Here is a 13,432-nt window from a genome sequence, read left to right as displayed (position 1 = left end):
GAAAGAGTTAGAGAGAGAGAGATAGAGAGAGAGGTCTTCCATCCGCTGGTTCACTCCCCAGTTGGCTGCAATGGCCAGAGCTGTGCCGTTCCAAAACCAGAAGCCAGGAGCTTCTTCCGGGTCTCTCATGTGGGTGCAGGGGCCCAAGGACTTGGGCCATCCTCTACTGTCCTCCTAGGCCACAGCAGAGAGTTGGATCGGAAGTGGAGCAGCTGGGTCTTGAACCGGTGCCCATGTGGGATGCTGGCGCTTCAGGCCAGGGTGTTAACCTGTTACGCCACAGCGCTGGCCCGTCAATTTTTTTTTCTTTTCTTTTTTTTTTTTAAGATTTATTTTATTTAGGAAGCTCCAAAAATAAACGGTTCTTAACTTTTTTAAAAAAATTATTTTTATTTGGAAATCAGTGACAGAAAGAAGGAGAGACAGTGAGAGAGAAATCTTCCACCCACTGGTTCATTCCTCAAATGACTGCTGGGGCTGTACCAGGCTGAAGCCAGGGGCCAGGAGCTTCTTCTATGTCTCCCTCGTGGCTGACAAGGGCCCAAGCACTTGGGCCATCTTTTGCTGCTTTCTCCGGGTGCATTAACAAGGAGCTAGATTGGAAATGGAGCAGCTGGAACTTGAACTGGCTCCCACATGGGACGACGGCGTTGCAAGAGGCAGCTTAACCTGCTGCATTACAACGCTGGCTCCTGTTCATAAACTTTAAGTGACTTTTCTGACAGCTTATTGTTATAACTGCTGTATTTCAAAGATTTATTTATTTATTTAAAACGCAGAGTGACAGGAAGAGGAAGAGGGAGAAAGAGAGACAGAGATCTTCCTTCCTCTGGCTCACTCCCCCAAATGGCTACAACTAGAAGCAAGGAGGCAGGAACTCCTTCTGGGTCTCCCGCATGGGTGAGGGGCCCAAGTACTTGGGCAGTCTTCTACTGCCTTCCCAGGTGCATTGGCAGGGAGCTGGATCAGAACCAGGGCAACAAGGACATGAGCTGACTCTGATGTGGGCTGCCTGTGTTGCCATCAGTGACTTAACCACTCTGCCATAGCACTGGCCCCAGGAAGGTTTACTATTAGAACATTTTTTTTTTCCAATTTAAGAGAGAGAGAGGGAGAGTATGTGCCAGACAGTCAGATGAGAGAGCTGTCATCTCTTGGGTCAGGCTCCAAACAATGGCCCGGGGCTGGGTCAGGTTGAAGTCAGGAACCAGAAACTCCATCTGGGTGTCCCACATGGATGGCAGGGGCCCAAGGACTTGAGTCATCACCTGCTGCCTCCCAGGGTGTGTACCAGCAGGAAGCTGGAGTCAGGAGCTGGAGCTGGTACTCCAACGAGCATCTTAACTGCCAGGCTAAATGCCTCCCCTGCTCGTATTTCTCCACCTTGTGTGCCCCTCCCCTCCCCCCTTCACCCCACACCTTGTACCCTGCACCCTGCACCTTCCTCATAGCGCACCCCTTTCTTTTCTCCTTTGCAGATCCTTCTGTCCCCCTGGATCCGATTTCGGTTTCTAACTCCTCCTCCCAGATTCTTTTGAAGTGGAAACCTCCCTCGGACCCCAATGGCAACATCACACACTACCTGGTTTTCTGGGAGAGACAGGAGGAGGACAGAGAGCTCTACGAGTTGGATTATTGCCTCAAAGGTGAGTGCAGTGCCGGCGGGGGCAGGCCTCACTTTGCTCCACTTTCAGGGAACAGTCTTTCTTCCTGTTTCCCGGTGAGTGCACACGTGCACGTGCACACGCTCCGCTCTGTCCTGTATGAAAACACACACATTAACGTGGGTTCATGCATGGGAGACCAGGAGGAGGCACCTGGCTCCTGGCTTCAGAGCAGCGCAGCGTGCTGGCCGTAGTGGCCATTTGGGGGGTGAACCAAGGAAAAGGAAGACCTTTCTCTTTGTCTCTGTCTCTCTCACTGTCTAACTCTGCCTGTCAAAAGTAAATAAAAATAAAGTGGGTTTATTGGGCCTGGAATTGTGGTGCAGTGGGTTTATTAGGACTGGCATTGTGGTGCAGTGTGTTAAGCCACTGCCTGCAGTGCCAGCATCCCAGATAAGCACCACTTTGAGTCTCTGCCTCCCATGTGGGAGACTTGGATGGAGTTCCAGGCCCCTGGCTTCAGTCTGACCCAGCCCTGGCTGTTGTGGTCATTTGAACAATAAACCAATGGATGGAAGCTCTCCCTCTTTCTAACTGAGAGAGATCTTCCATCTGCTGGTTCACTCCCTAAATGCCCACAATAGCTGGAATTGGGCCAGAATAAAACCAGGAGTGGGGAACTCCATCCAGGTCTCCCATGTGGGTGGCAGGAACCCAGCGACTTGAGCCCTCACTGCTGCCTCCCAGGGTCTGCATTTGCAGGGAGCTGGAGTCAGGAGTGGGAGCCAGGACTCAGACCCAGGGGCGTGTCTTCCCTGCTGGGCTAAGCGCCCACTCCATACACACGATTTCCACACGTCCTTTCACAGTAATGTACCCTGGAGACTTGTGTCAGAAGCAGATGGAGTCAGGGCAGCATGTCGATGGTTTGGTCAAGGACTGGCCACAGGTGTACACAAGTCGTCTGGTGAGATTGTCACCTGGTGGTGACGTAGCCACTGGAGTCCCCTAGCCACGCTGTTACTGAACTATAGCCCTCTTCTTAGACAACACGTACTATCTCTCAGGCTTGATGCCATTCCCTTCTGGAATTCTCTCCCCCATCCTGTTTTTCGTACTGCGCTCCTCCCTCTCAATGCTGTAAGACCCACACACGATTCTGGTGCAGGTCTGGCCCCACCCCTGAGCGTGTTGAGAGAAGGTTTTTGACTCTGCCCGAACCCTACGGTTTTAAGTCTGAGACAGCAAGAAGCAGTTGTCTCTCCCTGCTCCCATGCTTGCTCTCTCTCTTTTTTTTTTTTTTTAAAAAGATTTATTTGTTATTAAGGCAGAGCTATACAGAGCAAGGGGAACACACAAACACACCACAGATTTCCCATCCACTGCTTCGTTCCTCAGGTGCCCATGACAGCCAGAGCTGGGCCAGACTGAAGCCAGGATCCAGGGACCCAGGTCCTTGGGCCGTCTTCCACTGCTTTCAATTAAAGGCTTATACCAATGACAATTAAAATTATTTTTTTTTTATTTGAGAGGTGGAGAGGGGAGAGACAGAGATGGAGATGGATCTTCCATTCACTGGTTCACTCCCCAAGTGCTGTAACACTCGGGGCTGGGGCAGTTGAAGCCAGGAGCCAGGAACTCAGTCTGGGTCTCCCACATGGGTGACAGGTGCTCAAGTCCATGAGCTTCACATGCTGTCTTCCAGGGTGCACATTAGCGGGCAGCTGGGTCAGGAGCAGAGACAGGATTCCAACCCATTCCAAGCCAACCGCTTAGATGCGGGAGGCAGGTGTCCCAGGTGGCAGCGTCACTGCTGTGCCAAGCACCCACCTCAGCAGCTTAAGTTTTGAGTCTTCAATCCTGTTTACATAATGAGCTTCCATCCATCTAGGAAAAAAAAAAAAAAGGAAAAATACGAGTTAGAAGCCTTAAACTAGTTTGTACATCTGAGTTTAAAGTTATTTAAAAACTGCCATTATTCTTTATAGACACAGAATAATTGTGTGTAGTTATGGGGCACAATGTAGGGTTTCACTACATGTATGCGGTGTGTCCCTGATCAGCTTGGGTGGCTACAATTAGCATATCTGTCACCTCTCACGGGGGAGGGGAGGTCATTTCTTTGTGATAGGAATGTCCCAGATTCTCACAATGGTGGTTACCAGAGGCTGGGAAGGTGGGTACAAGGTTACAGATGGGAGGGATACATTCTGGGGTTCACTTGCCTGGCAGGGTGAGGATACTAAAGAGATTTTTTGTGTATTTCCAAATAGCTGAAACTGGGGTCTAGAAACTCCCAGCAAACCAGACAAGCAGAAATCTCCTTTTTCCTTTAGTTGTTTGTATTTTTTTTTTTTTTTGACAGGCAGAGTGGACAGTGAGAGAGAGAGACAGAGAGAAAGGTCTTCCTTTGCCGTTGGTTCACCCTCCAATGGCCACTGTGGCTGGCGCGCTGCGGCTGGCGCACCGCGCTGATCCGAAGCCAGGAGCCAGGTGCTTCTCCTGGTCTCCCATGCAGGTGCAGGGCCCAAGCACTTGGGCCATCCTCCACTGAACTCCCTGGCCACAGCAGAGAGCTGGCCTGGAAGAGGGGCAACTGGGACAGAATCCGGTGCCCCGACCGGGACTAGAACCTGGTGTGCCAGCGCCGCAGGCAGAGGATTAGCCTATTGAGCTGCAGTGTCGGCTTGTATTTTTTTTGTAAAGATTTATTTTATTTATTTGAAAGGCAGAGTGAAAGAGAGAAGGAGAGAGAAAGAGAGATCTTCTATCTGCTGATTCTCTCCCCACATGCCCACAATGGCCAGGGCTGGGCCAGGCTGAAGCCAGGAGCCTGGAACTCCATCCTGGTCTCCCACGTGAGCGAGGGGCCCAAGTGCTTGGTCCTTCGTCCACTGCCTTCCGAGGCACATGAGCAGGGAGCTGGATTAGAAGTGGAGCAGCCGGGCCTTGCTGGTGTCACAGTTGGCTGCTTCTTTAGCTGTGCCACAATCCCAGCCCCCTTTTTGTATTCTTTAAGGTGGGGAAGATACTACAAAAGGTTCATGGAGTAAAGGAGTTAAAAAGATAAGTTTTGTTTGATGCCAACAGTTTTTGAAATCCTTGCATAGTTTTTTTCCTCGTAACACCTGAATTTTTTAAACATGCATGGATTGCAGAATGTTCTGTGCTCCCGGAATTTTGCCTTTTAATTCTATTTTCCATGAATGGTTTAAAGGACCCTTGTAGCTAACGCCAGGTTTTCTAAACACGAACCCCACCAGGGAAGTGCAAGTCACCAGTATTCCTCTCTCTCTAATTGGCTTGCTGCTCTACTCCGTTCTCTGGAGAGATTTTTCAGTTAGTTGAAGCCTCTGCCCGTGACCTCAGCGGACAGTGCCGAGGGCCACTGGTGCCATGTGGCCAGGGCCGGGAGCCCCAGGGCTGCTTGTGGCTCAGCCCCGGCCGGCTGCCCAATCTGGGCCAGGTCTCCAGGCAGCGAGTCACTGTCTACCTCCTTTTCGGGAGAAGCGGCTGGAGGACAGATAATCTCTGGGCGCTGTCAGGGCTCTAAGATCATGTGCTATATGTGTGCTGTGACATCATCCCCGCCCGAGCCCTGGCTTGCAAACGTGATTTATCTCCTCTCCTGCTTTATATAACTCCCAAGCATGCCCAGCCGCTGGCCCGGCTCCCAGCTCCTGGCCCTGTGCTGGAACCAGCAATGCCAGAGCTCACCCTGCCCCTCCCCGCCTTGTTGTTTTAAAGAGCAACAACTTCTATTCTGAAAGTCTAAATCTGTAATTACCAAATGACAGGATTGAACATGATTTTATTTGCGAGGATCACAGAGTTTTACCAGTGGGACTCCACTCCTAGGAGGTCCCTGGAATAGTCAGATCCACAGAGGCAGGAAGTAGAATGGGGGGTGGTGCCAGGGGCTGGAGGAGGGGGCTGGGGAGCGAGTGCCTCCTGGGGACAGAGCTTCAGTTTTGCAAGATGAGAGACTGAAGTTTTGGTGGTGAGGGCTGCATAACTGTGAATGTGCTTAATGCCACCAAGCCGTGTCCTGGAAAATGGTGAAAATGTTAAATTTTTTTCCCCCAGAAACCTTTTATTTAAGGTACATAAAATTCATGCATTTCATAAATACAACTTTAGGAACATAGTGATTCTTTCCACCCTACCCACCCTCCCACCCACACTCCCACGCTTCCTCCTCCTCCCTCTCCTATTCCCATTCTTATTTTTTATTAAGATCTGTTTTCAATTAACTTTATACATACACATAAGATTAACTCTATACTAGATAAAGAGTTCAACAAATAGTATGAAAAAAAAAACTGTTCCTCAACAGTTGAGACAAGAAAATGTTAATTTTCATGTGATGCTTATTTTGATGACTTAAAACACACACACACACACACACACACACACTAAATAAACACTAAATAAGCTATCATCAGCAGTGCTTCATATTAGTATCATTACTGTGGTTTTTTTAAAAAAATTATTGTAAAAATATAATTGGCACAAAATGTATCATTGTAACCATGATTTATTTATTTAAAGATTTTATTTATTTGAAAGGGAGTGATGAAAGAGAGAGAGAGAGGAAGAGAGACAGATTTTCCATCTGCTGGTTTACTCCCGAAATGGCCACAATGGCCAGGGCTGGGTCAGGCCAAAGCCAGGAGCCTGCAGCTCCATATGGGTCTTCCACGTGGGTGGCAGGGGCCCAGGTCCTTGGGTCATTATCTTCTGCCTCCCAGGGTACACATGAGCAGAGAGCTGGACTGGAAGCAGAACAGCCAGGACTCCATCCCAACACTCCAGTATGGGATGCTGGCATCACCATGGACAGCTGCGCCACAGCACCAGCCCCCGTTTTAAAATTGCTTTTAGGTTTACAGTTCAGTGGCATAAAGCACACTCAGGATGTCGTGCAACCATCCTCACTGTCCACCTGCAGAGCTTTCTCATCTTCCTAACCCGGAACTCTGTCCCCATTCAACAACCCCAGCCACCTCCCCTGGCACCCCCCTCTACTTCCGGTCTCTGTGGATCTGATGACTCCAGGGACCTCTCTGTGCTCCTACTTTGTGTGTGTGTGTGTGTGTGTGTGTTAAAGATTTACACAGAGGAGAGGCAGAGAGGCAGAGAGAGGGAGAGAGAGAGAGAGAGAGAGAGAGAGGTCTTCCATCCGATGGTTCCACTCCCCAGTTGGCTGCAATGGCTGGAGCTGCACTGATCCGAAGCCAGGAGCCAGGAGCTTCTTCTGGGTCTCCCACATGGGTGCAAGGACTTGGGCCATATTCTACTGCTTTCCCAGGCCATAGCAGAGAGCTGGATCAGAAGTGGAACAGCTGGGACTAGAACTGGTTGCCCATATGGGATGCCGGCGCTTCAGGCCAGGGTGTTAACCTGCTGTGCCACAGTGCCAGCCCCGTGTGCTTCTACTTTTAAAGTCTCAGAAAAACCATGGCATTCCCAATTTTGTGCTGTGGCTGCTGGAAAGAGGTACTGGGAGTCAGGAACGAACCTGTGCCCAAGCATACACCCCACCCCACCCCCCAGAGAAATGCCGGGAGCTCCCCGACTGTGGAAATCCTACAGTTTTATTCTCTTTATCATAGGTTACTGGCCCTCTTCACGGTTAACTCAGCCAGACCTGCCCATGTGTGTTCATAAACGTGGGAAGTACTTCTAAGAGGGGCTTTGTGGCACAGCCGGTTAAGCTGCTGTCTGCAGTGCTGGCATCCCATATGGACTCCAGTTCAAGTCCCGGCTGCTTCACTTTTCATCCAGTTCTCTACTAATGTAACTGGGAAGGCACTGGAAGATGCCAAGCACTGGAAGTGCTTGGGCCCCTGTACCCATATGGGAGACCAGGATGGAGTCACTGGCTCTTGGCTTCAGCCCAGCCCAGGCTTGCCTGTTGTCAGGGAGTGAACCAGTGGATGGGAAATATTCTCTATCTGACTCCTTCCCTCTCTCCCTACCTTCCTCTCTCTCTCTCTCTCTCTCTCTCTCTCTGAAATAAGTAAAATAAATTTTAGAGATGGGTGAGTTGGCACAAGTTGGCACTTGGGATGCCCATATCCCACATCCGAGGGCCTAGGTTTGAGTCCTGGCCCCTGCACTTCCTATCTACCTTTGAGCTAATGCACACCCTGGGAGGCAGCAGGTGCTTGGGCCCCTGCCATCTATGTGAGAAAGCCTGATGGAGATCCTTGCTCCTGGCTTCAGTCGGGCCCAGTCCTGGCTGTTGAGGCCATTTGGGGAGTGAATCAGTGGGTGGAAGATATTCTCCCTCTCCCCCCGACCCCCAGTCTCTCTGTTACTCTGTCTTTCAAATAAAAATAAATACACCTTTTTATTTTTTTTTAGAAGTATTTCTGAGAGCCTCTCGCTGGCTTTTCAAGCTGTACTTGAGTTTGTGAGTGGCTGCTTACCCTTGGCAGGGAAGTCCTTGACACACTTCTTTTGAGTTTGTTGTCCATGTCTGAGCATAAAGAGTGCAGGAAGGAAGAAGAGAACTTCCTGTGCTCAGCAGATACCAGCAGGCACCAGGCTGAGAGGCTGGTGGCAGGAGAGGTGGATCTCTGCGGATGTTTGTGGCTGTGGCCTGTAAGATTGATGTTGGTTTTCACAGCTGCACAGTGTAGGGTGCAGCTGCCTCTGGGCTTGAGCTCAACATCTATATGTTAATTTAAATATTTATTTTATTTGAAAGGCAGAGCGACAGAGAAGGAAAGATCCCCCATCTACTGGTTTAATCCCCAAATGCTGGCAACAGCCAGGGCTGGGTCAGACCAAAGCCAGGAAGCAGGAACTCCAACCAGCATCTCCCACATGGGTGGCAGGGGCCCAAGCACTTGGGCCATCTTCCACTGCTTTCCGAGATGTATTCACAGGGAGCTGGATCAGAAGTGGAGCTACGGGGACTTGAACTGGTGCCCACCTGGGATGCCGGTGTTGCAGGTGGCCGCTTAACCCAAGAACTTATGCCATCACTACTGCCTCCCAGGGCGTGTATCAGCAGGGAGCTGGCGTCAGGAGCCGGAGCTGGGACTTGAACCCAGGCACTCCAATGTGGGACGTGGTGTCTTCAACACTAGGCCATACAACCCCTCCCCGCCCCTGCACCTGGGCTTTGACCCTAGGGGTCATGGCCAGCCATGGACTTAAAAAACAGTTTTAGTTTTCATGACCACCATCTGCAGAAGTTATCTTGTTTTCTTTTCCCTTCTCTTGGCTTACTCGAGAGGTTCCTGCCTCCAGCATCTCGTCACGGGTCTCACTTCAGCCTTGGGCCAGGCAGTTCACTGGGGCCGGGTGGTCCTGTACCTTGTGGGGTGTGAGCTGCATCCTCGTCCTCCAGCATGAGCTGCCAGGGGCAAGCCCAGCCCAGTTGTGACCCCTTTGTCATTCCCAGACACTGGCTGGCACTCCTTGGGCTGCACACTCCTTCCCTGGCCCCAGCAGAGAACCAGCGAGCAAGTCCCACTTGTGGATTCCTGAATGGATGCCCTGCACTCCCAGTTGCAATTCTCTTCTCCTCTCGGTTGATTTATTCGTTCATCTGTGACTGGGGCTGCCTATTCCTCTTCCAACCTCCTCTCCCAATGCCCTGTCCCTCCCCCTCCTGGCTACATTGTTTCCTTGATGTGCCAAGAAATGTACTACCCCAGGGCCTTTACACTGCTTTTTTATTCTGTCCAAATTAGTTTACACCAAGATATGTGCCTGATTCATTCTTTTGCTTAGCTCAGGATGGCTCAGTGATTACTTTCTGTGAAGCAGCACCATAAAAATGTCTGATTTTTTACCCATTATCTCAGCACAACCTACGTATTCCTGGTTTACTATAGGAAGTCAGTAAGCCCCATGAGGACAAGAGCGTTGCCTTGTTGTTGTAACATCTCCAGTATGCAGATGATGGTGTTCAACAGCTTGTAAGATATTGACATACTCTTCTTTTTTTTTTTTTTTTAATAAAGATTTATTTATTTAAAAGAGTGACAGAGAGAGGAGAGGGAGAGAGATCCATCTGCTGGTTCACTCCCCTAATGGCTGCAAGGGCTGGGGCTGGACCAGGCTGAAGCCAGGAGCTGGGAACTCCATCCAGGTCTCCCATGTGGGTATATGGGTGTTTGGGCCATCACCACTGCTTCCCCAGGTGCATTAGCAGGGAGCTGGATCAGAAGCAGAGCAGCCAGGACTTGAGTTGGTGCCCATATGGAATACCGGTGTTGCAGGCAGTGGCTTTACTCGCTGTGCCACAGTGCCGGCCCCTCCCTGGACACTCTTGAGAGAGGTTTATTTCTTGAAGGGCAGCTTGAACCCAGGCTATGTCCCTTGCACCCAGTGCCTTTGTGCATGTGTGTCTGTGTTGTCGGGGGAGACTGAAGCCCCCTGTTCTGCCATTGTCTCTCTCCAGGGTTGAAGCTGCCCTCCCGCACGTGGTCACCCCCATTCGAGTCCGACGATTCGCAGAAGCACAACCAGAGTGAATATGAGGACTCGGCGGGCGAGTGCTGCTCCTGCCCCAAGACCGACTCCCAGATCCTGAAGGAGCTGGAGGAGTCTTCCTTCCGCAAGACTTTCGAGGACTACCTGCACAACGTGGTCTTCGTGCCCAGGTGAGGATGCGCCACAGCCCTCTGCCCCGTGGGGCTGGCAGCTGGCTGGGTTTTTTTTTTGCGGGGTGGTGCGTCGTGACGTGGGGGACAGCATGAAGGAGGGACTCCGAGATCCCGGGAGGGTACTGTCCGGGGCCCGAGGACTTTGCCTGGATGCAGACACAGCTCTTGTGATTTCCACTAGAGCCATCGCAGCAAAAAGGCAGCATTTGCACAACCTGGCCATTTTCATCTCGTCTCTCTGAGCCCCCCTCACCTGAGCTCCGAGCCCGCCTGCATCTGACAGATGGGGTCAGTGTTGAGAAAGATCTGCACCTGCTCAAACTCAGGGCTGTCTCTCCGTTTTAATGCATGTCACCTTCCCTCCCTTCTGGAATGTTCCACAGTGTCATCCACACCCGGGAGCCTTCTCCTGTTTAAATATGGGAGAGTGCAGTTGGCCTGTGATGAGGCCCATCTGGCCTGTCTGTGTTCTCAGAAGCCTGTGGTAAAATCTGCTGCAGGCTCCCCCTTCCGCCTGACCTCATAATGCCAGGGAAGAGCCTTGGGTCAAAGGCACGGGGTCACAGGTCACAGGTCACAGGTCACAGGTTTTTTTTTTTTTTTTTTTTTAAGTCTCATTCATGCTGAACACAGAGCAATCTTTTCTAGGTTCAGGGTAGGCCATCTCTGTTTTGGGAATGCAGAGACAGACTGGTGAGAGGTTTATGTAGTAGGAACTTGGTGTGAACGGCCTGGGTTCCTGCCCTTCTCTCTACTAGCTGGAGCAGGTTACTTCAACTCCCCCTGGACCTCAGTTTCCTGATCTGTAAAATGGACTTAATGCAGTCTTCCTGCAACATCTGTGTGGGTAGCGTCAGGACCCCCTGGGTACCAGAGTTCACAGGTGCTCAAGTTCTTTCTGTCACGGTCCCTACGCACATCCTCTGTGGACTTTGAGTCGTCTCTGGGAGACATACGACACCTGGTGCAGCATCATGCTTTGTAAATCCCGGTGATGCTATCGTGTGGGGAATCAGGCCAAGGACAAAAGTCTGCCCGCATCCAGCCCAGATGTGAGTTATTTTCTCCCGAGTTTTTGTCCTGCAGTGAGTTGAGTGTATGGATGCAGAACCCATGGACATGAGGACTGGCCGTGAGATTACATGAGCGGCGCAGTGACCCTCAGCACTGACACCATCAACATTTGGAGACAGTAGAAGCTGCCGTGCGCATAGCAGGGCGCCGAGTAGCGCCCCTGGCCTCCGTCTCTCCAGCCAGGACAACGAGAACCATCTCTGGGGATTGCCAGTCTACCCCTGGGTTGGACCCTCCCCCTAGGAATCCAGCAGGTGGCTCCTTCCAAGTGTCCCATAGAGTTGTCCCTCCAGCCCCAGAGGGTCCATGCTGTCTGTGGAAATGCTCACTTACGGAAGCAGATTTTTGAATTCATATCATTAAAATGTCTGTACCTCCTCAGGCCATAGATTCAGTGCCATCTCTATCAAAACACCAACAACATTCTTCACAGAATTGGGAATAAAACAGTCCAACAACCCTAAAATTCATATGCAATCATGGAAGACCCAGAGTAGCCAAAGTGTTTCTGAGAGAGAAAAAAAAAAATCAAGCTGCAAGTATCACAATACCTGGCTTCCAAGCATACCACAAAGCTATAGTAATTAACGCAGCATGGGACCGGCATAAAAACCCACACGTGGCTCAGTGGAACAGAACCGAGAGCCCAGAAATGCATCCACACACAGCCAATCGCTTTTGGACAAAAGTGCCCAGATGGCACCCTGGGGGAAGGATGATGACTCCAATAAATGGTGCTGCTGAAACTGGGTGGATATAAGTCGAAGAACCACGTTCGGTCCCTACCTCTCGCTTGACACAGACGTCAACTCAGAACCATCCCTATGCTCATGTCTCCTTGTTTTTTCCTTTCTTTCTTGCAATTTCTCCGAAAGGCATTCGGGGTGGGGGGTGCTCAGGCGGGAGGTGGGAGGCAGATACTGTTTGACCCCTGAAAAAGAACTCTCCCAGGCTGCTGTCACCTGTGGTCACATGCCAGGGAAGCTGACATCCAGGGGGATCCCAAGAGACCAAGTCCCTGGGGCTTCAGAAGCATTCCTGGAAAAAAGGATGAAATGTGTTTATTCTGATGTAAGAACTGTTGAAATCCATGCACTTGGTGTGGGGGTCTTCAGAAAATTCTCAAGCATATTATGAAAAAAAAAAATCACCAGCAGGTCTCAAGATTTTCTTTTCCACCAAAACAAACATGTGTTTTCCTCCCCCATTTTCCCATGGATGTTTTGAAGTACTCTCCTCTTTGCTTGGGTCCCCTCCCTGCATTGCTGGATTCCATGCACCTGCTGAGAAAAGTACAAACCATTCAGTTCATCTGCAGCAGCCAGCAAGGGGAGGGATCTGTCCTCTGTCCAGGGCAGACCTCCAGGGTGTCTGACCCCGGGGAAGTTCTGCCTGTCCTCAAAGTGGTTCTTGTTTTCACAGAAAAACCTCTTCAGGCTCTGGTGCCGAGAACACTAGGTACGGCTGCCCTGGGAACGCCTGCACGGCCTCAGTGCAGGGCCAGGCGGGATGGGGGTCGGTGTGGGGACCCTCCCTGGGCACCTTGCAGATCCCAGGGGTTTCTGTGGCTTCTTGCATGCCAGGGGCTGCCAAGCTGAGATCAGAGGCTTCACAAATTCACCAATGAAGGGTCTTCAGCCTGAACTGTGGTGGGGCTGGGGGAATCATAACTAACACATTGTTTCCAAAACGTGGCATAAAGGGAGCGTGTTCTGGGGCAGCTCCTCCGGGCCTCAGTCTCCCCCATCTTTCTGTCCACACGGCCTGAGTGCAGGTGCAGAGCTGAGCCAGAGGTGCAGAGCCGGGGTTCCCCAGCCCAGAGCTCCTGCTGGGAGGGGAAGGCCTGATCTGGAGGTAGAGCACAGTGAACCGGGCAGAGGATGCAGGCCAGGGCGCTGAGTCCCCCTGAAGACAGCCAGGGCTGTCTCTTTCCAGTTTGCGTCTTAGGGAATGTGGTGTCATGGCGGGGCCCTGGGAGGAGTCACGGACGTAGGAGCAGACCCAGGCAGCCTGGGGCCACAGTGAGGCATTTTCTGTTCCTAAACTGTCTTTTTTTTTTTTTTTTTTTTTTTTTTCCTGTGTGGCCTGAGCTGTCCTCTAGCGGCCGTTTGGAATAAGTGTTGTAGT

At 51.2% G+C, this 13,432-nt stretch overlaps 1 protein-coding gene across 4 annotated transcripts in view; it reads left to right on the top strand.

Annotated features, from left to right (window-relative positions):
* The window catches only part of INSR (insulin receptor), a 139,448-nt gene that overhangs the window by 90,642 nt on the left and 35,374 nt on the right, over window positions 1-13,432 (top strand). For 2 of the 4 annotated variants that reach the window (XM_017337973.3, XM_008249177.4), the window contains exons 9-11: window positions 1,479-1,646; window positions 10,027-10,228; window positions 12,728-12,763. In XM_017337973.3, the coding sequence (XP_017193462.2) occupies window positions 1,479-1,646; window positions 10,027-10,228; window positions 12,728-12,763 (406 nt within the window). The remainder of the gene's footprint in view (window positions 1-1,478; window positions 1,647-10,026; window positions 10,229-12,727; window positions 12,764-13,432) is intronic. The other 2 variants (XM_017337975.3, XM_017337974.3) reach the window with 1 other exon arrangement.

This window comes from Oryctolagus cuniculus (assembly GCF_964237555.1).
Source record: "Oryctolagus cuniculus chromosome 16 unlocalized genomic scaffold, mOryCun1.1 SUPER_16_unloc_1, whole genome shotgun sequence".
NCBI classification, from domain to species: Eukaryota; Metazoa; Chordata; class Mammalia; order Lagomorpha; family Leporidae; genus Oryctolagus; species Oryctolagus cuniculus.
This window is presented reverse-complemented; position numbering and strand designations above follow the sequence as displayed.